The sequence below is a fragment of the Sceloporus occidentalis genome, unplaced genomic scaffold (genome assembly GCF_023333645.1).
Source record: "Sceloporus occidentalis isolate IW3139 unplaced genomic scaffold, rSceOcc1.0.p SCAF_1, whole genome shotgun sequence".
Lineage (NCBI taxonomy): Eukaryota > Metazoa > Chordata > Lepidosauria > Squamata > Phrynosomatidae > Sceloporus > Sceloporus occidentalis.
In genome coordinates this window covers 104,335,896-104,362,660 of record NW_028316981.1, presented here as the reverse complement: position 1 = coordinate 104,362,660, position 26,765 = coordinate 104,335,896, and the positions used below count along the sequence as shown (strand labels likewise).

Sequence of the window (26,765 nt, the reverse complement as noted above, 5' to 3'; positions counted from 1 at the left end):
TCTTAAACTGAGTCTTTTATCTTTATTATTTCTTGGCCTACTGGTTTTAAGAATAAAACACCAGCACTGATACAGAAGAAAGACTGGGCTCCTGTGTTGGTTAACACTTCTGCTCTTAGTCAGTTAACCTTTATGATGAGGTAAATGAAGCTACATAACAGGGCGATCTGGTTCTACAGGAGCCCAACACCTGAGATATTATTTTGCTTAGATAAGTATTATTGATTTCAATGGAATTTAATTTCCACGGAAGTCTGGCAGAACTGAAAAGAATCCAAATGATTCACCTAGTGAAAACTAATACAGGATAAAATTGGGAACATGTAATTTATCCTTCTGCAGCATGGGCATGAGACTCGGGAAAGCTGATGTAATCTATCTAGCCTTTTGTAGACTTCTAAGCAAGGAAAACTCAACAAACAGATGCCATTGCTGAACATCTGTTATAGGTAGGAAGTGCTAAAGTTCTTGTTCAGCATTGTTCCTTGCAAATTACATTAAGTGGCACCAATCCAGCATAAAGCCTTCCCAATTTTGGATCTAGGCATGCATCTCCTAATGCAATAGTGGGAAACCTTTGACCCTCCAGATGTCATTGGACTCTAGCTCCCATCAACCTCAGTAGCTGTGGCCTCTGGGCTAGTGGACGTTGTAATCCAACAATACCTGGAGGCCCACAGGTTCCCTGCCCCCAATATATTGTATGTATTGTTTACTCTGAATGAGCCAATCACTTGTTTGGGAGACTGAATCTAGGGACCACTACCTTTTGAAGAGGTGATGGATGGTTTCACAGCCAGCCATCCAATCATGTTCTGTATGCTGGGGATGATGGAGAAGATAATGATTGGTACAGTGACATTGGCAATTCAGTATTAAAAAGGATATTCTGGTGGCCTGATACCCATATGATGCCATTAGGGTTGGTGTCACCACAGTGTGGTATCTCATGCTGTCATCCTCCAGGCTGCCTGGCACACCCCTCAGCCAAATCCCTCTGCCAGCCCCAGACCACTTCTGCCATGGCCAGAACCCAACCAGGTCTAGAAGGCAGCCTACTAGAAGGCTAGAAGACTCAGAAGGCAGCCCCTTCCAACAACAGTCACTGGTGGGGATGGGGTGTTGCTGACCTCTGGCAGCCCACTCTGGGTCTGACAGTACTGATTACCAAGTAGTAAAGGGAGGTAATGTTAGCAGTGGACTCCTTTCCTTTGATGAAAGGGGAAGAGTCTGTGGCTGATACAGTTGCCTGTGACCAGCCTGACTATCAGCCTTGCCAGACCCACAGGTAGCTGCAGCCAATGGATGGCATAGGCAACCAGGGGGGGTCTTGGGATGATGAATGATTACTCTCTGCTCTGGGTGTTCACCTCCTCTCAAGTGTCACCTGGCATGGTCCGCACCCTGTGATGACACCCCTTCATGGATTCAAGCTAAGAAAATAATAATTTGGTGGCTAGAAAATTGCCTCTGCCAGTGGTCATCATCAAAACAAAGCACTTTTTTTCCTTCAAAGTCCAGAAGAAGCTGAAGTATTTCCCTAGTGCCCATTCTGTGGTTCTTATTCATTTCTAGAACCTACATTGAATAGCCTTGTGTAGACAGTATACACAGGCATGGAGTCTATCTTTCACTGAAAGATCAGACTCTGTACATATGATCTTTCCTATGCTTTTAGGGTGAGAATCATACAGACTTCCTATTAGGGAGGGGGCTTTTGAGAGTAGCAACCAAAAAGCTCTTTGATAAGCAAATGAGACCCGGCTTTCCAGTATACCTTTTATAAAGGTAATATGACAGAGGAGTAAGACGTTTTCTTCTGTGGGACTCATCTATGGGATCTTAGGATGATACCTCTCTATGGCCCCATTCCCACTGGTGGGTTTGCTCCTGAAGGAACTGGGAAGATTCAGGGAGCCCCCTCCCGAATCTCTCCGTTAGTAAGTGCTCACTACAAGAAGAGGGGCATTTTAACCCAAATGTCTTCTTCAGAAATCAGGGTTTACCATGAAGGCGCCTGTTGTCAATCAGGCGATCGTCATAGGTGATGTTTGCAGCACTCATTGGGGTATCGGAAGTGTGCTTTTCCCCCTCCTTTTTTTTTTAAAGAGCCAGGCACAAAATGCACCAAAATGCACACATTTTGTCAAATTTAAAAACCTCTTTTTTTGTGTGTGTGTTTGGGTTGTGGGCATTTTCAACCCCAAAATGCAAGCTAATGCATCCTGTATCCCCCACTACTTGCCACCCCAGAATGCCTCTTAGACATGTAATAATAATAATAATAATAATAATAATAAATTCCTCACCTCGGAAATGCCAGAAAAGGATGCGATTGCCATGCATTCTTTTTGGCTTTTAAAAGCAATTCAGGGCTACCCCTGAATTCCTTAGAGACAGTAGCAAAAGCATGTATCATTTTGCCAATTGGCCAAATTGACAAGAGCAACAAATGTAACATTCGAATTGTAGCATTCCATTCGCAAGTCTTGCCCATTGTAACATTTCCCCTTTGCTGGGAGCAAGCAAATGAAAGGGAAAGTGAACCAGCAGCAGCTACCCACGTTCTATCTATCTATCTATCTATCTATCTATCTATCTATCTATCTATCTATCTGCCTCAAGCAAAAATAAGCATGCACATATTTTGTCAAAAATAATTTTAAAAAATAAAAAAAGGGGGGAAGGTGCCTGATATGATCTCCGTTCATGCCCTGCCTCTGACCTGAACTGAACTGACCCCTTTCCTCCTGCTTACATTCTCTTCAGAGGAGCTTTGCCATTGCCTTCCAATGAGGCTGAGAGAGAGTGACCTGTCAGTTCCAACTGACCCATGGAATCAATTGGGAATAAAAGGGAAATGCAGCGCAGGCATTCTGACTGTAGCATCCTCATATAACACTAATAATAATAATAATAATAATAATAATAATAATAATAATCCAGGAGCAAGAGGAAATAAAGTAGCACAAGCAAGCACACAGACATGTCACCCAAAAAATCATGTGCATAAATTGTCAAAAATAAAAGCCTGATTTTACAGCCTGATTTCCCTACATCCCTCCTCTGGCTTGGTCTCACAGCCCAATTTCCCTTGGCAATCCTCCTCCTCCTCCTCCTCCTTCCTTTTGACCCTCCCCTCCCTCTGGGAGCTGCCCTGGCTCCTTCATCCTCCTCCTCCTGCTCCATGCCCTCCATGGCTCCCTTCTTCCCATGGCTCCTTCCTCCTCCTCCTCCTCCTCCTCCTCCTCCCCCTCCATCACTTTCTCCACTACCCCCTCCCTCTGATAGCCCTTTGCAGCCCCTGTCAGTCACCCTGATTTTCCCTTTTTGCCTCCTGTCACCCTTTCCTCCAGATTCCCCTTTTTCCTTCGGCTCTTTCCTCCTCCTCCTCCTCCCTCTCCCCTCTGATGAGGGGAGGGAATGCTCTGCCCTCTGCCTGCCCTCTGACCTGAATCCCTCCCTGAATTTGCCCCGATCATGATCGAGGGCAAGTTCATATTTCGCGGAACCTGGGTCTTTTCAGAAAAGATGGATTTTAGCCCAAATCTCGATAGCCTGCACTAAGGGGAATTTCCTTGTGCAAGCCTCAACATGGATTGTGACAGAATCGGGCCCAATATGAAATTCACATGGAATTTGTGGAAGCTATGCCAGAGGAAATGAATTTTTTTTTTAAAGGAAAATAACATAATCGGAATGGAAAGTAAGATCATATGGGACACATTTAAATCAGTCATGAGAGGTATGCTGATTTAAAAAGGAGCTGAAATTAAAAGACAGAAAGATTGAAAATACAATAGAGATACTCAGGAGTTAAAATCCATGGAAGATAAAATGTTGAAAAACAAGGATAATGAAACTTTGAGAAAGCAATATATAATACTTAAAAATAAAATGCAGCAGCAAAACACGGAAGAAACTGGAAAAAAAGCTAATAAGAATCAATCAAAGATACTTTGAAGGAGCTAACAAATCGGGACGTTGGTTGGCATACAAATTAAAAAAAGAAACAGAAAAAATGATTAATGAAATCAGGATAGGACAAAAAATAATAACAAAACAGGAAGATAGAAAAAGAGTGTTTCAGGAATATTATACAAATATATATAAAGAAAAAAAGAAGACGGAGAATTCGACGAAAAAATAAGAAGATATCTTGACAGGAAAAATATAAGGCAAATGTCAAAAGAACAGATTGAGGAATTAGAAAAACCTATACAGGAAGATGAAATATCAAAGGGGATAAAGGCATTGAAAGAGGGCAAAGCTCCAGGGCCTGATGGCTATATGGCCTGTTTCTATAAAACTTTTGAGAAAGACATCATAAAGGAGTTAGGCAAAGTATTCAACAATATAGCAGAGGAAGGAATCCCTCAAACGTAGAGATTAGCAAATGTGTCGCTCATACCAAAAGATGGTAAAAATAGAACAGAACCCACCAATTATAGATCCATCGCACTCTTAAATATAGATTATAAGATATATACTGGAATTTTGGCAAATAGACTTAAAAAAATACTGATGGAGATCATACATGAAGATCAAAATGGATTTTTGCCAGGGAGACAATTAAGGTACAATATACGAACTATCTTAAACATAATAGAACACTATACTAAACATAATGACAAAAAGATGGCGTTAATGCTGGTCGACGCTGAGAAGGCTTTCGACAATTTGCGATGGAAATTCATGTTTGAGATTCTGAAGAGAATGGGGATGGGTTGTAATTGTTTGTCAAATATTGTCCAATTATATTCTAATCAGAAAATACAAGTTATAATAAATGGACAAAAGACAAATTACATTAATGTAGAAAAAGGTACGAAACAAGGCTGCCCTCTTTCCCCTTTGCTTTTCATTACCGTTTTGGAAGTATTGAATAACTCTATCAGGGCAAACAAGACTATTAAAGGTACCAAAATTAAGGGAGTTGACTACAAACTTCGGACATATGCTGATGACATGATCATAATTTTAGAAGACCCGAACACTTGCATTGATCGTGTTTTAGGGGAATTGAATGAATTTGGATTTTTTTCAGGATTTAAGTTGAACAAAAGTAAATCTACATTGATAACAAAGAATATGAGAGTAGTTGAAGAAAAGGAATTGACATTAAAATCAGGAATTGAAGTTAAAAGAAAAGCAAAATATTTAGGTATCTGGTTAACAAATAAGAATATAGAACTATTTGAAAACAATTACAAAGTAGTATGGAAACAGATCATAAAGGATTTGCAAAGATGGAGCAAGTTGAAACTGTCACTGTTAGGAAGAATAAATACTGTTAAAATGAATATACTGCCAAGAATTATGTATCTTTATCAAAATTTGCCCATTATTAATAATGACAAAATAATTTTGGCTTTGGAAAAGGAGATTAATAAATTTCTATGGAAAGGAAGGAAGGCAAGGATTAAAATTCAGGTACTACGGAAAAGAAAGGAACATGGGGGATGTGCCCTGCCGGATATGAAGCTGTATTTTTGGGCAGCTGGATTATTATGGCTGCAGGACTGGATGAGATTAGAAAACACTAATCTACTAAACATTGAATCATCCAACAAGAGATATGGATGGCATGGATACTTATGGTACCGTAAAGATTTGATTAATAAAGATTTCATAAATCATTCAATTAGAAAGCCTTTGCTAAGAATATGGAAATTAATTAAAACAATGTTTTATATTAAAATACTGAATTGGGTCTCCGCTCAAGAAGCCTTGTTCAGTAGATGGGAAAAGAAACAAATTTGGTTAAGATATAAGGATCTAATTAAAAGGACGGAAAATGGGAGAATAGAGATAAAGACCAAAGAGGAATTGGAAAACTGTGGAATCAGTATTCAATGGTTTACATATTTGCAAATTAAATCCAAATTCAAGGAAGATTTATTAAATGATGGATTGGAGACACATCAAAACGAATTAGACAAAATATTTTGGGATACAGATAAGGGAAAGATTTCCAAATTTTATAAATTATTGCTATCAAGAAACTTAGAACATGAAATGATAACATTAAATATGACAAGATGGGCACAGGATGTGGGACATCCAATAATCTTAGAAAACTGGAAAAAATAATGGAAAACGAACAGCTAAATTCATGGTTGCACAAGATTTGAAAGAAAATCATTTGAAAGTTATGAACAGATGGTACTTGACGCCGGCAAGGTTATCTAAGATGTGTAACACAAAGGAAAATAAATGTTGGAAGTGTGGTATGGTAAAGGGAAGTTATTATCATGTATGGTGGTCTTGTGTGAAAGTAAAATGTTTTTGGAAAAAAATACACGATACTATACACAAAATAATAAGAGTTAAATATCCTATGACACCGGAACTCTATCTCCTTAATATGACCACATTTATGGGGGCAGAGCCGGAAAAATAAATTGGAAAACAATGCTATATTTTGTAACAACGGCTAGGATACTCCTAGCCAAATATTGGAAAGTTAAAAAATTACCTAATATAGATGAATCAATACAAAAGGTTTTGGAAATCCAAGAAATGGACAAGCTAACTGCACTACTGAAGGACGAGGATTATGAAAGTAACATTTGGACACCTTTTGAAGAATATGTGAATAAGAAGTGGAATGTAAGATTGTAGTGCATTATGTTAGAAATAAATGACGGATGTATAGAACAAGGGAAAGAATGTTTGAAACAGAAGATTATGCTGGTACATCAATACATTTGTAATATATAGCACATGTTGATATAAGGAGAATGTTTAAATTAATATAGGAGTGTTATGCAACGAAGAGTTATAACATAATAAGAGTTTAATAGTGATTGAGAAAATGATTCGAATAGTGAGGATCAGCAAGGATGTATTTAGGCTCATTAATTATATTTCTGTACTTAAGATCGGTAACGGATAAAGAAGATGAACTGGATAATATTGGACTGATAGGATCTAGACTTAAGTTGTATACAACTATAATGTCAAGTAAGATAATGTAGTGATATGGAACTGAGGTAATATTATTTCAATCATATTGATTTGTTTGTTTTATATATATTGATAATAAAGATATTAATCGGAAATTCATGTGGAAGAATCGATTTCAAAACCAGGTTAAAAGGTAGTATGAATGGCCCCAAAATGTTCCACTAATAGCTAAAATTCTCTTATTTTCCCCCAGGTTTTAGCTGGCTGCTGTTGATTTTACACCCAGTCTTGATTTTCTTTTACTTTTAGTGTGTGACTCTGAATTTGTGTCTTTTTTGTTCACTGACTTGAACGCTTAAGTTGGAGAGCACACTTTTTATAAAGAAAAAATAAGCATGATTGACAAATTCCATGAGATATAAACATATCTGTAAGCAACAACAGCTGCACTCTGGGCCTCATTTGAGGCAGCCCAGTAAGTTTGCTACAGCAGCTTTTACATTGAAGCACAGAGTTTTTCAACCACAAGAGAGAGAAATGTTTAGATACCACAGTTAATCTTTTCTAGAAGAAAGCTTCTGTGGCAGATAAGGTGGGCTTTTCAAGTTGCTGCCTGTCAAGCAAAAATATATCCAAACAGAAGCCTGCTCTTAAGCTTATGGTTTGTTCACTGCCTCCAGTATCTCCCATAAAAGTAGTGCCAAAAAGAGAGGAAAGAGAATTTGGATTTACCTGGACAGGAGTGCTGTATGGATATTCTATTTTCTCATAGTTCTGGGTAGATACCGATGGGTTGCTAGAACTGATGAGCACAGGAGAGCTGATATCCAGGCTCTGTCGTCTTGTGGGTGAATGGACCATCCTGTTGAGTGTATTTAAGGCTGTTGTGATAGAGAATTGCTTCATGTTTTTTCTTCTTGATTCGGACTCCATGCCTTTTGCTCTGGGCAAGGATTTTCGAAAAGGTGAGGCACATTTCAGCTGGGAGGATTGGTAACTTTTCTGAAGGAGCTGCCGTGCTGTTGTATTTGGCTGGAAGAAAAGAAAAGAGCAATGAGATTATGTTGTCATTAGTACCACAAATATTCACACACACACCTCCTAATTCAGACAAATTGCAGCCGTTGCTGGATTGAGTATCTTTGGGCCCTTTCATAATACACAGTTATACCACCAAAGTGCTCCAAAAGGAACTGATACTGTATTGGTCCACTGCAGCATTGGACTAGCTGGGATCCCTTCATGCTAAAAGTTATAGCACTATGATTTCACTGTGACTTTATCTGCCATGGCAACATCTTATGGAATGCTGGAATTTGCAGTTTAGGAAAGGGCACTTAGAATCTTCACCCAGAGAACTCCTCTAATGCCTCTGATCATACTACAAACCCTAGGATTCTGCAAGATGTAACCGTAGCAGTTAAAATGGAATAGAGCACTATAACTGTGTACAGTCGCCCCTCCTTTTTTGTGGGGGATCAGTTCCGGATCCCCTCGCGAAAATGGAGTTTCACATATATTCAAGCCCCATCGGCTTGAATATAGGTGTGGGTACATGGGAGCATCCAGCCACTTCCCATTCAATCTCCCTTCGTTCATCCTTCATGCATAAACGAGGGATGCAAGTCCGAAGACCACAAGAATGGAGGGAGGATTGTAGTATGAAAGACCCCTTAGCTGACATGCTAACAAGCCTTTATGTGCATGAGGGAGGAGTGGTATGAGTTTATTGTGGAAGCTGAACATCAAAATGGTTCTTTACATTGTAATTTTTGAGGACCTACCAGAGGCTGGAGATACTATTTTTAGACTGCAGTTCTTGAGAATCTCCCAGCCAGGGGCTATGGGATTCTAGTAGTTAAAGATGCAAGAACATGTTAGGGGAGTGTTATAAAAGGTAACGCATTACAAAAAATACATTTCCAATGTGGCTTGTCATGTTCCTGTTGCTACGTGCCTCCAATGCCATTTCTGACTTGTGGCAACACTAAGGTGACCTGATCATGAGGTTTTATTGAAAAGATATTTTCAGAGGTGGTTCACCCTTCTCTTCCCCTGAGGCTGAGAGAATATGATTTGCCCAACTTCATGGGTTTCCATGACCAAGCGGAGATTCCAACCTTGGTCTCACAGTATCCTAATCCAACACTCAAACTACTAAACTACCTTTTCAAATTTATTATTATTTTAATTACTTACTTTATTTATACGCCACCTTTCTCCCAGACCAGGACCCAAGGCAGCTTCCATAACATATTAAAAAGTTTACAAAAAGTTCACAAAAATATTAAGAAACACTAGATTAAAACATTGTAAAACTGTGTAAATAAAACACTATAAAACTGATTTAAAAACATACAAAAGTTAAAAACAGAAAGAACATACATCTATGTTAAAAAGTTTCCTTGCTTAAGAATTTTTAAATATTTGTAGGACATAGTAAGTTACAGATATGTAGTCCCCAAATTCACAGGATCTTCCCCAAATGAAATGAGTCTAGAAGGGTTTTTCCATAGAAGGTATGCCCATGCCAATCAGTAGTGGTTATATTTTTCACAAGTTGCATCTTCAGTTTAAAAAATTGCTGAGGAAGTATTATTATGATATTATGTCTGAAAAAGTTCCAGCTTCAGCCAAACTGCTCTGCATTAGGGATGGAAATAATACTCACATTACAGTATTCGTTCCTGGCAGAAAAATGGGTTTCCTAACATTGAGGAAGATTGGTTGTGAAATAACAGAGCAGCAAGAATTCTGTGCAGTTTTCACCCAAAATTTGCATGTCATTATTCTGTGAGAAATACGTGTGTGTGTGTGTGTGTGTGTGTTGGTGAAAAATATTTTTATGCAAAAAAAATATTATTTAAAAAGCACCTCAGTTAACAAAGTATGCATGTTCCTAGGCATGAAGTCTTTAAAAGAAAATTTGGTACCAGAGACAGAAACAACATTTTAAAACCCTACATGTTCCTACAACACAAAGGAAAACTGTCAACATGTTTCAGATTTTTTAAAAAAATTATTTATTATGTAAATTATAACAGTAAAACACAAACCCAACAAACAAAGTCACTTCACAATAATCATATCAACCACTATCGATGGTCTTCTGGGTCTGCTAAGGAAAGAAGAGAATATCAGTTGTGTCTCTCCAAAAAACTTGTTACCCACATGGGGGTTGCAATTGTCCTTGCTGTTTGTGGATATATTCAATGAAAATCTGCCAACCTACTGTTATTCCTAACATATCAAGATAGCGATAAAAGGGTTGGACAGAGGTCAACTTTTTATTGTTATACTAGACATAATATCCAAGGCCTCTGTCCAAACTCTTTTAATCTTAGGGCATTCTATCCACATTTAAAAAATGACAACAACAATATGCACATGTGAAGCAGAACCACCAAATCAGGCAAGCCTCGCGTAAGTAAGTAGAAACATTCTGATCCTAGAGATCACTTAAAATCTTCTTCGAAATGCATCCAAGGATGACTTTTTCTTTCACCAGCCTCCACCTTTTGGGACATTTTGGTGGCCAAACTTACATATCTATGCTTTTAAAAACATAATGGATATAGCTGGTGAAGAAGGTTTATATGCTGTGCCTTTCCCCCCCTCTATTTTGCTGTTCATGCATGCTGTGTGCTGTTCACACACAGCAAAGGATTTTGAAAGCAACTGCTGTTTATCTTGCCAGTTGTACACAGACACACAGCACTATGGCAGGATTAGCTAGAAAATAATCCCATTTTCCCCCAGCTCAAGCTTTATTGCCTTGTTTACAGCAGGCATGCTGCTGCAATGCAGCACTAAATGTTTATTTTTCTCTATTTCACCTACACCATTCTTCTAATGTGGATGATACCAAAAAACTTCCAGTTAGACAAAGGGGAAGGGAATGGCAGCAGCAAAAAAGAGAGGCATAAAGAGACTTTGTAAAGAAGGAGCTTCTTTATCTAAAACTTTGCTGATTGAGGTATGACACTGTATACCCTGTTAGCCATATCTTTGTGCAAAATTGCTGTATGGTTTTTGGGTGTGCAAAAAAGAACAACAGCAGTGGCAGTCTTGGACAAACAAAAATCCATATGGCTATCTGAAAACTGCTTTTTGTGCATAAAATAGTTGTGCAAAACCAGATTTTTTTTGTAGAAAAACATTTTCTAGAAATTCACATTTTATTTTTGTGCAAAATTGGGGTTTGATGCATAGATTTTGCACAAAAATGTTTATTTCTAGAAAGGGGTGGTTGCATGAAATTTATGTTTTTGTGTGAAAACAGATTTTTCATGCAACCCTCCTTTTTTCCAGAAACCCATTTTGTGGAAAAATCATGTTTTGTTATGCAAATCCCACTAATTTTTCACATGACATTTGGGTGTCTGTATTCATTTATTTTTTTTTTTTTTTAAAAAAACTGTTTCCAAACACAAACTTTGTTTTGGGCAAAAGAAAGACAGACAGACACACACACACAAACACACACACACACACACAGAGAGAGAGAGAGAGAGAGAGAGAGAGAGATGATTTTAGATAACCACTGGAGAGTTGAAGGGTTGTGTACAAAACCCAACTTTGCACAAAAAATAATACTCTGTACTGGCCTGTTTGCTCAATGTAGAGTGCTGAAGGGCATTGCTGACATAGTATGGCAAAAATCACATTGGAAGATGAACACATGAAGGCCCCCCTAATATTGTGGGTGATGCCATTTGGTCTTGTGACGACATTTCCTGGGTAAATGTGTGGGCAGAGCTGGCAACTTGGTTTGTGCCAAGGCTTAGTATCAGTGTCCCGATCTGTGTTGTGTGCCTTCCTGTAGGTGAGTATCTGTTTGAGATTTGGAGGCTGTCTGTAGGCAAGTAAAGGTCTGCCACCAAGAGCCCTTGGAAGAGTGGCATTTATTGTCCAGAATAGGTTGGAGTTCACTGATGATGCACCTGAATGGTCCCAGTTGGTTGCTGTATGTGACCACTAGTGAGGTTCTGTCATTTTCCCTCTTCAATCTGTTCTGTAATAGATCAGTCCTGGGTACATGTCTTGCCTTGTTTATTTGTTTTTTGTTTTTTTTTTCCATTTCATGTGGTGGATACTGTAGCTTGTTATAATTCCTTGAGTTTGGCATTCCTGTCTTGTGGTTCTGAGCAGATGCAATTGTATCAATGGCTGTAGACTATAGATTTGGTGATGTGTTCAGGGTGGGAACTGGAGGCATGTAATTACATGTAGTAAGTCAATGGGTTTGTGATATAGTGTGCTGCTCAGATGTGCATTTTGTAGTTGTACTGTATTATCAAGGGATGTGTCAGTGTAACCAGATCTGACATCTAGATGTCCTTTAAATACTAGGGGAGAATTGCCCATAATTACTTGTTTTCTTCTTTAGCAAGGTGAAAACTGAGGAAATTATTCATCCTCACTTGTAAGCATGACATAGGTCCAAAACACAGTACAAAAATAAACCAGTTTCAGACCGCTTGAATTACCCAGCCTTAGAGCTAAGAATCCTGGGAATTGTTATTTATTGTGGCACCAGAGCTCTGTGACAGAGAAGGCTAAATGTCTCATCAAACAACAGTTCCCAGAATTCCCTACTGAGCCAGGGCAGTTAAAGTGGTCTCAAACTGGATTATTTCTGCAGTTTGTTTTGGACCATAATTGAATATTTACATCTCTATTTGGCATTGTACTGCATTGTCCAGAACTTACAAAGTTGTTTTTTTTTAACTACATCTTACAGAAATTGCAGCTAGCAAGGCAAGTGACCCTCCTTGGATTCTAGGAGTTATAGTGCAAAAAGTAAACTCCCTTGGTTTTTCATTAGCTCCTTTTAAAATCAGGTTTTCAGATGCAAGAGTGATTTGTGAAAGTAAAAACAAACACATTGATCCAATCAGGAAGATGTAAGCACTCTTCTACAGAGTGGACACAGAATATATCTGGATGCACATCTGCACCTCAACTGAAGTTCTCATCCAAGACCTCTTGAGATTCACCTGACAGATATCTAGATGCAAATGGAGTTGTGCATCTCAGTCAAGAGAAACTAGTTGTTATGTATGACTAGTTGCCTATGACAACAGCAGGATTCGGGCCATAACATTTGAAAGCAGTGCTCCATTTCTATTATAGCTGCTAATCTCTACATCCAAATGGCTTAGCAACCTGCTGTGTGGTATTATGTTGATAATAACCACTAAGATATTCAGTATGTTGGCATTTGGCAGAGACATGTACTCTTGAAATCTGTTATTATCTACAAAATGTCTTATGGTAAGCGTTACACTTTGTTTTGCAATCTTATTTATTCCCACGGACAGTTTTACATTGGGAAATTCTCCCCATGGCCTTACAGCAAAGCTGGTAGTTCCTATCTAAGGACTGTGTGGTCCTTGCTAAAAAAAGGTTAATATTGTTTGTAAATATTGCAGATGAGCACTGTTAATTAAACGGAACATACAGATAATGCAGTGCAGACATGAAAATTGCAGGAGTTGCATCTACAAGCACATATAGACAAGGCCTCTGTTAAGGAACGCAACCTTTTTAATTTGCCAGTGATGAATGATGGATTGTAGGGAGAGTGAGCCTGTGGTGGGGTTGGCCAAGAGTGGTAGGCATTTCCAGAGCTAACATACTCCCCTTGTCACACATACAACATGCATACTATTCCTCCTTACCCAGTGTCCTGCTCACACACATTTTCTTACATGCACACACAAAAATGTTAGAGATGGGGGTAGTGAGTTTTCATACAGTTCACGTTTTGATGAACACTTAGTTTACTCACCTATCCAAACTTCTACATGACTGACAGCATGGCTGTGCTCTGAAATCTGCATTTTTCTGAACACAGTGATCATGTTTATCTGTGAAAAAACATACTGTGGGGCCCTGGTGGTTCCGGATCCCCTGCATAAGGGGAAATCCGTGTATGCCCTTGCCTCATTGCAGACAATGGGGCGTGTACACGATGCACAGGGCAGCACGTGCACCATGGGCACACACACCATTTCTTTAATTGTCGTGCGGCTTCAGTGTAAGCTCAAAGTTGTATATAGTACACCCATGAATGGCGTGGGCGCACAGTACTTGGGAAAAGTGCACACAAAATGCACATGTTGGGGGATAGTGCATACAAGATCACAATACACTATAGGCTAATTCATACATTTTTAAAGTGTAAAACTGACTTGTTAGGGGAAATGAACACAAAAAGTAATTGGTATTTCAGCCTTTTAAAAACAAAATTGTTGAAATGGGATGTAATGATGGAAGTCCAGCTGAAAGGGTTGGCATCCTGTTAGTGACATACCTAGGAATAACTGGAGGTTTCTCCTGCATGTTGAACTTCTTTGGTTGTTGTGGAGGGAAGAATTCCCTACTCCTTTCATGCAATGACTCAAACTCCACAGAACTCACTTCTCTACTGAAAGCCACCCCACAGTGGCTAGAGAAGAGAAGAGAAGCATCAAAGAAGCAATTGGCTATTCCCTATCAGGTAAAAAAATTACTAGGGTATCCTGTAGGACCTTCTGGGGCTCTCAGAGGTCTTGGGGGATCATAGAATCACAGTGTTGGAAGAGACCACCAGTGCCATCCAATCCAACCTTCTGCAGTGCAGGAATACAATTAAAAATGGCCATCCATCTGTTTAAAAATCAGGTCTCAAGACAACATTATAGCTCAATGGGGAAAGATGAAAACTAAAGGTAGGGTAAATCCCTCTTCCTTTTTTTGTATGATAATTCCCAGGTTCTCAGTGACCATGTTGGCCAGGGCAGTCTGGGAGGTATAATTCAAAAATAAGGATGGAAAGGAAATTCAAAATTATTAACAAAATGATTTAGAAATATGTTTTTCAACTGCTGAGAAACCTTGATGAGAAGAATCCTGGACTGACAAGAATCTTTGAAATTCAGGACTTGCATGCGCATGTACCTGCATCTCGCCTATTGACTTATGGCATATCTCCTTGTTTGAACCACTTGGGCTCTGAGATCCTCTGGAGAGGCCCTTCTCTCTGTCCCAACACTATCACAAGCACGGTTGGTGGGGAGGCGAGAGAGGGCCTTCTTGGTGGCTGCCTCTGGAACTCCCTGCCCAGGGAGATCAGAATGCCCTTCTGCCAGCAGATTAAGACCTACCTGTTCACACAGGCTTTTAAGTAATTGTTATAAGGACAGGCTGGGATGTTGTTCCACTTCAATAAATTTTGATACAGGTTTTTTTTTAAATATATAATTTTATCTTTTTAAAATGTGTTTTATTCTTTTAATAACTATCTTTTTTAATATTGTAATAATTTACTTCCTTTTTAATGTACTTTTTCTATATTTTTAATTGTACTGTTTTTAATGCTATGAAGCTGCTCTGAGTCCCAGTTCTGGGAAAAGAGCAGGATACAAATAAATATAATAATGATAATAATAATTATGGCAACCTCACAAAAATCGAAAGGCATATCAGGTAGGGCATAAGGGTTAGGAGAAGCAGGGTTAAGGGAGAGGGCAGGAAGGGAGCATGATGGGTGCAGCAATCCTGGTTGTGCACATAAAAGAAGTGAGGCGGTGGCTGTTCTACAATTGCTATGTTACAATTTTATTATTACAGTACAAGCATGACTGCAGCAAGAAAGGAACTGATGTGATAATCTCCTTTCTTGTGGTGGGAAGAAATTTGTTAAAATTACTTGTTAATTCCTTTGGGAAGAAACTTAGGCGGGTTACAGACCGCCATTTCAGATGTTCTCAGGACGTCGTCCCTACTCCTATTACAGACAGAGTCCGTAACAAATGGCGGCGGCCGTTCCACACAGTGGAAGTGATGCCATGAGTGCACAACTAGCGCCTTGCGGCGTCTCTTCTGGGCCATAAGAAGGAGCGCGATTTTTGCACTCCTTCTTGGCAGCGTCCGGGAACCATGCCTTTTGGCTGCTGTGGTTCCCGGACGCTGCAACCGGCGGCGGCGGCAGACCGCCACTTCTTGGCAGTCTGTAATGCACCTTAGTGAAGAACTATGTCCATCTCCAAATAATAACACTTCAAAGCATTAAGTGGCCTTATTAAGTAAGCTGGATGGCATCTACCAGAAGATGCCTTCTCCTCATATTGTGCTGCAGAACCACTGCCAAAAAGATCATCTCAGAGATCACGTAGAACAAGTGCATATATTGACAGTCATATCTTTGAGTATATTCAAGCCATTGTTCTTACCTCTACAAACAAGATGGGGAAAATTCCAGTTCTGTCACCTATCTTGCCCTCTGCCCAGTTCTCATCCACTCGACTGATAACAGTGATTATGTCTCCCTGAAAGATAATAATCACATAGGGTTTTCAGTTCACTTGCCTGTACTTGATAGGTAACAGATGGTTTTGTCTCCTGTACTATACTGAGAGATCAACTATGCTAACCTTGTCTTTTATATCACTAAAATAGGAAGACTTACATAATACAGTACTATAATATTTATAAAGCTAAAAAGGCACATCTTCATTTTTTTCAGTGTGACTTTTATGATTTTGTTTCTCTTTCCGTTTAATAGGGAGTAAAATTTAAATGAGGAAAACTACTTTGCTAGCTGCTGAATTTTTCAATACATCAACAGCACCCAATGTAGTTTTACTAGTTTTAAAATGATATTCATTGTATTGACAGGCACAAAACTGATCCTACATTGGATCAGCATATGTGTAAAATAAGACAAATTACAGCAGTTTCAGCCTATTACAAATCTTTCCTTTTAAAAAAAATATTTATTGGTAGAATGAAATTAATAAATGTTATTATAATAAATTGATAAAACAAAATATTGGTTAATTCACCTTACAATAATATATAAAAACTTTTACATAATATCCCCCATACATATAATACATCCCTTTATATTCCATCCTTTACCACTTTATCTAAATCTAATTCATATTTCTTTTCTTCATATACTTTTCATAATTCCCCCCTCCCCCCGTTTCCCCCTTCCCCCAAGTGCTCCCCATCACCAGAGCCTAATATCTTCTTATTACTCTACCTCCAGAATTGTAGCTCTTCCTCTGGTGGTAAGACACCTCCTTCTTTTACTAAAACCTTTTGTACAAATGTTTTCCATATTGCTTCGAAATCATTTCTCTTGATTATTCCTCTTCTAAACTAAATTCCACTAGTTAACTTATCATTAATTGCTATTTGCCATATCTCTCTATACCAATCTTGTATTTGTAAATCTCCCTGGTCTTTCCACTTTTTTGCTATCATTAATCTCGCCACTGTTAATAAATTTGTGATTAAATCCTTTATAACTTGGGTGCAGTTAGTTTTATCATATAAAGATAATAAAGCCCTGGTGGCGCAGTGGTTAAATGCCTGTACTGCAGCCATTTACTCAAAACCACAAGGTTGCGAGTTCAAGACCAGCAAAGGGCCAAGCTCGACTCAGGCTTGCATCCTTCCGAGGTTGCTAAAATGAGTACCCAGACTGTTGGGGGCAAATTAGCTTACTTGCTAATTAGCTTACTTGCTGTTCACCGCTATGATCTTTGGAATAGCGGTATATAAATAAAACAAATTATTATTATTTATTATTATCTTTGGACAAAATTCTAAATCAATTTTTGTTATTTCTTTTATCTCTTCAAATACAATTTTCCAAAATTTCCTTACAGTTCTACAACCCCACCACATATGCATATAAGTACCTATCTCTTGACACCCTTATTACAAATGTTTCCATCATATCATTAATCCTAAGTTCCTGAGTGGTGTTGTCACTTATGAGGCTTTGATAAGCTGGATTCATTTCCATGTTTATATTTTTGTCCTCAGATTCATTTTGACTCTCAGATCAGATTTCACTCCCAAATACGGTTAGAGATACAGGACAACAGGTCTCCCACACAATAATGTTAGTACTCATTAGCAATACCTGACACAGTAAAGCACATCAGTTAGGATCCAAAGAACTGCATATGTTCCTGCAAGGGACTTGTACTTTTTATTGGTTGGTTCTGTTTGGAGGATGGAAGGCTCTTGGATGAAGCCTCCAGAGGGTCTTTTCAGTTCAGATTCACTCATGCCTCCACCCCATTACCAGTGACACCATGACCCACCTGCTTGCCATCTTCCTTTCAATAGGAACAAAAACGTGTATGTCAAGTCTACCCACAGCCTTATCCAGTATAGCCAACCATGTGGAATGCTGAGAGTTCAACCACATATGAAAGGGTGAACAATCACCAGCCTAGTCTAGAGAAGAGGGAAATAGAAGGGAAAACCAGTGCTCCTGTTATGATTAATACACTTGGAGTGGGTTGTCAGGAACAGCAAGAAGGTGGTAGAGAAGGAGGAACAGAGCCAGGTAGAACCAGAGACTCAGAGTGGGCTGGTTGCTGATGTCTAGGTCTCAGCAGGTGCCTGACAATGTGGACCCCTAAATTGCAGCTGGGCCTGAATTAGTTGGTTTTCTAGGTATCTAGCCTACATCTTGGTCAAGGCCCCTAAACTAGGGGAGTTACAAAAATAGCAAGAGAATAGTTAAACAGAGCTTGAGAAACAACATCTAAACCACAGTAGAGCAAGTATGAACAGAATATTGTTCTAGTATTCATCGAGTTTCTGAAAGACTTTGTGCTGTGTAGGCTAGGTCTGTCCTCATCAAACTTTTTGGAGGCTGAGAGAGAACCACTTAGGTTGAGCCCATTCTGTGTTTCAGAACCTTTTTTTAATGCAGAGTCAGACTATTGGTGCAACCAGGTCAAGATTGTTTAGAATGGGGAGGGTCAAGTGTATCATCCAGTGTCCCTGCTGAGGCTGTACTCCTATAATGTTCCCTGTCCCCCAGTCCATCTTTTTGGGGTGTGAGGTGTATGAAGTGACTCAGTTACTTATGTTTTTGAAGAAAAATGTTCCTATTGGTCCAAGTTGTAGAGAAAAAAAAAATAAAATGCTTTCTTTGGAGTGTAGGGGGCTTGCGGGTGGGAGAAATATGGCACTCCAAAGTTCTGGGGGAATATATGGCTACCAGACATTTGGCTGTTACCCCCTCAGCCTTACCTGAGATGTCAGAAGTCAAACCTGGGAACGTTTATATGCTCAAAACATGGACTCCTGTGCTAAAGACAGACCCTTTCCAGAAATAACCAGAAACACCCTAGACTTTACAACCACTCACTATATGTTAAGAGATCCAGCATGGTGTCATGGTTTGAGTGTTGGACTACGATTTCAGAAGACCAGGCTTCAAATCCCTGCTTGACCATGGAAATCCACAGGGTGACCAGGGATAAGTGACACTTTTTCATTTTCAAAGGAAGGCAGTGGCAACCTCCCTCTGAATAAATCTTGCCAAGAAAACCCTGTGATAGGGTTGCCAAAAGTTGGACTTGACTTCAAGGTGTGTAACAACATAACAGCAATATATATTTTAAACTAGGAAATGGCATGCACAGTAAGTACTCTTTGATAAAACCGACCATGAGGCAGACATCTGGGGGAGGAGAGAAAGCCCTCTCTGAAATACGGCCAGTGGCATATGCCATATGACTCTGCTCAGTTTGCAAACAACGGCCTGGGACAAACTGCCTCAAAAGGGCGGCCTGCTGGCAACCTATTTTCCTTCACAGGGGTGGCGCAGCCCCCAAAATGGTGTGCCATCACTGCAAAGGAAAAAGAACCCAGGATTTCTGGGTTCTTTTTTGGATGCCGCAATGATGTCTCAAGTGCGCCAGTGGTACACTTGCGATGTAAGTGGTGTGTGGCACCGTGTGGATGTCACATGGTGCTTACATCACAATGACAGTGTCTGTATGGATGGGACACCACTATTGTTACACTGCCCACACATACTAGCGGTTGGTGTGCGCTCCCTAACCCCAGAATTGGTGCCAGTACACCGCTTTATGGTGGTCTGTACGCACCATAAACAACTTTCTTTGCTGAATAGGCAGTGATGTAATTGACCGAGAGCTTGCAAGACTTACCGTATATACTCGACTATATGTCAACCTCATGTATAAGTCGAGGTCAGGTTTTGGAGGCAAAATTATGGATTTTGATATGACCCTTGGATAAGTTGAGGGTAAAACTTAGGGGCATGTAACAAAGGATCTAAATGATGAAGCAAAGGAAGACAATACCAAAGAAACAGCAAAATGATGGCAGGCATAACTGTTTTAACTCATACTAAAGGCTGGATGGAAGAGAGAGTAGATGGAGGTCAGTGCTTCTAAACAGATTGCACTCTTGCCTTATACCAGGGGATCATTCCCTTTTTAATAAGAGTTAAAGTATAATATTTACATTTGATCCATGGATAAGTGGACCTGGGATTTTGGGGTCAATTTTTGACTAAAATTTCTAGACTTATACATGAGTATATACAATAAGCTCTAGGACTTTCTGATTAGCAGGAACAGCAGCAGCAGCAGCAGCAACCACCTCCCATGGGCTTTCATGTTCTCTCTGATTTTAGATGCAATCTTCCCAGTAGCTGAAGGGTAAATGGATTGCCCAGCAACAACATATTTTTATGAGCTGTGTTTGGGAGATGGTGGTGGTAGTTTGAACTTGACTGGGCAATGAAGACTCATTATGTTTATTCCAGGTTGAGTCTCCCTTATCCAAAGTTCCAAAATCCAAAATACTCCAAAAACCAAAACTGTTTTTGTGAGTCACTGTGATAGTGACACCTTTACATTCTGATGGTTCAATGTATGTAAATTTTGTTTCATGCACAAAATAACTAAAAAAAAGATTGTATAAAACTATTTCATATTATGTGTATAAGGTGTATATGAAACATAAACAAATTTTGTGTTTAGACTTGGGTGCCATCTCCAAGATATCTCAGTGTGTCTGTGTGTGTGTGTATATGCAAATACAGTGGGCTCTTCCTTTACATAGGGGATTCCGCCCCGCCCCCCTGCATAAAGGAAATACCGCGTCTGCTTGATCCCTATTGAAAACAACGGGGCTTGTGCACACGGCACAGTGCGTGCCCCATGGGCGTGCACATCATTGCCTCTTCTGGTTGCATATGACACGTGCACACTGTACAGGTATTCCAAAATCCAAAAAATCCAATGAAATTCAAAACACCTCTGGTCCCAAGCATTTTGGATAATGATGACTGATAGAGGAAGAGGAGGAGAACTAGATGATCTCATGGGAAATAAAGGAGAAATAACATAACAAATAAGTAAATCTGAACACTACTCTGTTGTGGAGGAGCAAATGTAATGTTCAAATTATGGCAACTGGATTTTGATCATTAACACAAAACAGAATTTGTGATCTCTGGACATCAGAGGTAGGAATCTTGCAGCCTTTCAGAATCAATAAACTGTAAGTCCCAGCAGTGCTGATTAGGCAGTGCTGACTGGGGCTGCTGGGACTTGCAGTTTAACAACATCTGGAGGGCTGGTTTATTTCCACCCCTGCTGTACATGTTGTGGCAAAACAGAATCTTGTTTGGCTTCTATTTTTGTGGAGATGTTTGGAAATGGCTTTAATTATAGCTATGGTCAGGAAATAGCTGTCATCTTTACAAACCTTTCTGTTCCTCGACTCCCTTGTAGGAAGACTAGTCACATGTAAAGCGGATTGAAAAGAAAAACAGAATGACACATTACTACCATTCAGCAGACTAGGAAGCAGCTCACAAAGGTAAAAATTCTGGGATACTGCTGTGCTGAATTCTGTGGATACTCTGCTGTGCCTCTTTGGCTGTGGGAAAAGGCATCATGAAGACTTCTTTTGTGTTGAGAGTTTTCAAGGAGTCAGCGAGGAAATGGTTGGGTTTCTCCTCTGAACACCCACAGAGCTAATCTCATGTTGCCAGCCACAGGTATCTTAATATATTCCTCTCTCCTTGCTGAAATGATGACTGTTTCTCTTCTGTAAAACAGTAAATCTCAGCATTCTAATTGTGCTGTAGAAGTGGAGATGAGCTGTCTCCAACAGCAAATAAACAGAATGAACCACTGAAACAAAGGTGAATAAAAGAAAAAGAAAGCAGAAGGAACAAAACAAAACAAAACCAGATGGCATTTTTTAAAAAGGGCAAGGTCTGCAACAACCAAAAGAAATGGTCCCTCTCCTGTCCCCTTTATTGTTGTCAGTGATGTGGAAAGCTACTTTTAGGAGTATTGATACTGTCGAAATGAACAGCAGCAGATGCTGCAATGAAAACTGGTGCTCACAGCTGGTTTCTTCCTCATCCCAGGCTGAGATAACAACTGGCTCTTGGGTATCACAACTCATCGTCTTGCAGCTCTCTTCCAAACCAACCCTAATACTGATGCTGTGCAGGAACAGCCTGCATGAGTGTAATTTGGTCTGATTGTTCAATTTGCCACACCACTGCCACATACTTGAAACATGAGATGGCCTCATTATTACCCAAGAAGGCTGTTGCTTATTTCCCATGCAAAATGTACCTCTTCTCATCCTCTGGCTGCTGAAGGGCATGCGCTCATGCAAAATGCATGGCAGCACTATTAATTATGCTTTGCACGAGCAGTGGGACAAATGGAAAATATCCAGGGGATATTTGTGGAGCACTTCAGAGGGTGAACTGGTTGCCTCTGCTCAGTTAGTCTATCTCTCTATGTCTCTCTCAGATCCCGACATGAAAGCTTTTACACAGATATGTAAATCAATGCCAACAAACAGTGGGAGCAGTAGTCTGTGGGCAAATAATAGATACTCATGTTGAGGATGTGTTATTGTTTATTACAAATATAAAAAATGTACATAAACCACAGTTGGAAAAAAAACCGTTTTTTTTTTTTTGAAATACCCCCCCCCCCTCAAAATCCAATTTTGGGGGTTAAAGCAGTTGTGTTTATATGGTATAGGGTTTTTTTTTTGTTTGTTTTGGCATTAATGTGTAGGACTATACCAGTACAGAACTAAATCAGAAAATTGAGTAGCAAAATGCAGTTCAGATGTTATGACCACTACTGAAATAATAATTGTTCTTTAAAAGTGCTTTAAAAGTTGTTTTGGTTGATCTTATGTCAATTGAAGGGTTTGTTTCTAAATGGTATATCTTGCCTTATAAAATAAAGTGATTAAAAAGAAGCAACTGACACTGGATACTAGTTTAACAATGAACAACTGCCAATAAACTGTTAAAGCTAAATTGTTTAAATTCAAACAGTCATTGTTGTTCTAGTGAGAGGGTTGGAAAATGTAAATAATCAAGTTTAATTAAAAGAATTTTTCCTTTCAAAGTATTTTGGTTTAAACCAGCCAACCCTGACATAAATCTTGCTTGACTGAGCAAGAGCATAGACTCAGCAAGTGGCTATTTACAGTCCAGTGAAATAGGAACAGTAGGTTTGCCTTCATCTTTCCGATGCACTAATGCCTTGTTCCCAGGTCAGTGGACCAAAACCAAAACCATAATAAGGACAGGTCCTGGAAAAATTACTTTTTGGCTTACAAGTAACACAATCTCTAGCTAGGAATGTCTGGGAGTCCTGGTCCAAAAAAGTAATTGTGTAGTAATTGTGTCCCTAAGGGCTAGGTAGAGAGATGCATGAAATGCATCTGAGAAAGTAAACTTAAGTGTATGAAAGCTCATGCTGCCAGCTTCTTTCTTTCAGTTAGATTATTGCACACGCTATATCCCATCTTTCTCCTGAAGGGATAAATGCGTGTTTAAGTGTCAAAGATGAGTCTTACTGCATTCACCCACGACTGCCCATTTGCAGCCTATCTGCAACCTGGGCTTCTCTGGCAGATTTTAATACACAGGATTTTCCTGCCTTTGAAAAGCCATGGGATAAGCCTGGGTTGCAGACGGGTGGCCATGGGTGAATACAGTAAGACCTGTCTTTGACATTTAAACACACATGTATCCTGTTGGGAGAAAGACAGAATACAGCATATGTGATAATTTCCTATCTCAAAGGAGCTGCAAGATATCTCTACATACTGATTCTACAGACTAATATGCCTATATCTTTGAATTCTACCACCAAGGGCCTGGTAGTTGCATGTATACTGTGCAGTGCATGAAAATGATACTGTTTCATACTGTGGACTGACCGTACAGTACACTTGCTAAAAACACTGGCCACTTCTGTCTTTCACTGTAGTAATCTAGCCTTTGAAAATAGTAAAAAATATACAAAAAATTTCCCAGGTGTTGGGAAACCCTGTTGAGGAGAATCCTGGACAGATGAGAATCTTCATAGTTTAGGACATATTCTGCACAAAAATGCACATGGTATTTTTACTTGGGGTGGACAGAGAGTATGTTTCCTGTGCAGAAATATAATTTATAGCACAGAAAATAACCTAGCAAAAAATAAGTTTTTTTTACAGAGTAAATCCCAAACTACAAATAGTCCTTATAGACTGCTGTTTTTGAATAATTTATCTCAGAAGAGAGAAAAATTCTCATAAGCAATTGTTTTTGCTTATGAGAACAAAATTTACAAAGATTTACATTGTTATTCTTCAATTTACAAAGATTAATCACTGCATAGAAGGCAATGATTGAACAGGTCTGCTATATTGTTTTCTTTCACCTGCATTCATTCACTGTAATGGCGAGAACACAGAACTAATGAATAAAAAGTTTTTATTTATAGAATTCACTGGGGAAGGACTATATATAACCCAGCGGTAGAGCACTTGTGTTATAAGCAGAGATTCTCAGGTTTAATCCTTTGTCTCTACTGGCAGAGCTCACAACTCCCCTACTTGAAAGAGAGCTGCTGCTAGTCAGTGCCAACAATACAGGATTAGATTGATCAGTGCTCTGACTGTATAAAACACTTTCTGATATTCTTAGGCATTGGATATTATCATCTGAACTGGGCTTCCTTAAACAAGGTCTCCTTCTTTGGCTGGCCAATGCCAAACTTACCTTTTGAAAGGGCAGGCAGTCTGTTTTTTCATTTGTCTTCTTAGACTTCAGATCAAAGTTATAAAGTGCTGTGCAGAGGGGAAGTGGCTGGGGCAGCTGTTTGATAACTTGTACGGAGTTTGTCGGGAAAACTCCACTGACCCTGTTGATCTCTCCTAGATACCAGTTTTCATCCAGCTGACGGTGCAAAATGATGATGTCTCCTTTGTTGAACTTCAGTTCTCCAGGGTTGTGTCCTCTATAGCTGTACAAAGCTTTAGCTCGGGGAACCTTCAGCAAAAAGAAACAGAGAGGTGAGTTACCTTATGCCCAGCTCACACAGTGTCACACCATGTGCGATTTGGGCTATTTATCTTGGCTTCAAGACCATAGTCAGCATTATGGCAGCAAAAAATGAAACCTTGATGTCTTACAGGACCTAAAGTGATAACTCTGGATTTATCTCAGTGTCTATTGCTACTGCTACCAATAAGAAATGGACACCAATGAATACCAGGTGCTGTAGGCTATATTTCAGATTAAGGAACTAGCAAACCACCTCTGAGGATTCCTTGCCGAAGATAACCCTATGAAAGTATGTGTATGTGTGTATGTGCCTTCAAGTCGTTGGTCGACTTATGGTGACCTCATGAATTTCATAGGGTTTTCTTAGGCGAAGATTTCTCAGAGGTGGTTTGCCCTTGGTTTCCTCCCTGTTTTAATATTAGAAATATGTTACCCTTCTGCCTGTGCTTGCATTTGTGGGGTGGACAAGAGCCCAATTTAAACACCCTTAACAGTCCAATTCTATGTGAGTCTGTTCAGAATGAAGCCCCAGATGAGTGCAAATACCTATCCCTAAGTAAATGGGCATAAGGCTGCATCTTTAATCTCACTGATATTAAGCACAGAAATTAAATGTCTGTTTCTTTCTGTCTCTGTGAATTTAGTAGGAATTGAACTGTCAGACTTTGGCTTGTGCCACATCTTCTTCGGTTTCCAGTATTTGATTTTTCATCATTTTGTTAACTAGTTTCTTAGTGATGAAGGACAAAAAGCTATATGATTTATAGGCAGAGGCAAATCTTCAGAATAAATAAGATAACCAGGGCAGGTAGGTGGGGCAGATTGTATAAGGACAAGAAAACTTGGTCCCTGCAACTTCCTAATGCAGTCCCGTGGCATCAGAGTATTCCAATTTAGCATAATCTAGAAACATTTTTTAACTGCTAAGGTTGAGGTATTCAAGCACTTTAATTGGAGCCTATGCACAATTCTTGTTTCTGACGTACTTGCCAATTCAGTCTGTGCATGTTACGCTGCTCTCTGCATAGTAGAGGGATGGACAACTTGATGCTCTCCAGATATTGTTGGGGTATAGTTCCCATTGACTCTGCTGTCTAAACAATCAGAGTGGTCAGTTCGTCAACAACTTTACAGAGGCATACATTTTCCACTCTATTTTAGTATATGCAGGCTTCCCCACTTACTATGCTGGAATAACAACTCTTTGCTTAAATGCCTTTACCCATGTTACAGGCAAGGCTGGCCCCTCATTAGGCAGAGTAGCAGAGGCTCCTTGGAATAATGCTGAGACAGTAGTAAATATGGCATATACTTATCCATAAGTCAAGAAATGTTCGCCAAAAAATAGACCCAAAAAACCTGAGTCGCCTTATCTACAGGTCAATGTAAGTACTATACTTTATCTTATCAAAAAAAGGGACTATCCCCTGGTGGAAGCCAAGAGAATAATCTGTCCTGGAAGCACTGACACCCATCTATTCTCTCATCCATCCAGCTTTTAGGGTGAGCACAAACAGTAATGACTGCTAGAATTTTGTAAGATCCATTGTTGTTGTTGTTGTTTTGCTTTATCTTTTAGGTCATTTGTTACATGCCCCTAAGTTTTACCCTGGATTTGTTCTTTGGTCATATCAAAATCCTTAATTTTGGCCCCAGAACCTGCCCTTGACTTATACATGGGATTGACTTATAG

At 39.4% G+C, this 26,765-nt stretch overlaps 1 protein-coding gene across 3 annotated transcripts in view; it reads right to left on the bottom strand.

Annotated features, from left to right (window-relative positions):
- The window catches only part of SH3RF2 (SH3 domain containing ring finger 2), a 138,036-nt gene that overhangs the window by 60,293 nt on the left and 50,978 nt on the right, over positions 1-26,765 (bottom strand). For all 3 annotated transcript variants that reach the window (XM_089504332.1, XM_089504468.1, XM_089504396.1), the window contains exons 3-5: positions 24,788-25,057; positions 16,128-16,223; positions 7,642-7,941 (exon numbers count right to left, since the gene is read on the bottom strand). In XM_089504332.1, coding sequence (XP_089360458.1) covers positions 7,642-7,941; positions 16,128-16,223; positions 24,788-25,057 — 666 coding nt within the window. The remainder of the gene's footprint in view (positions 1-7,641; positions 7,942-16,127; positions 16,224-24,787; positions 25,058-26,765) is intronic.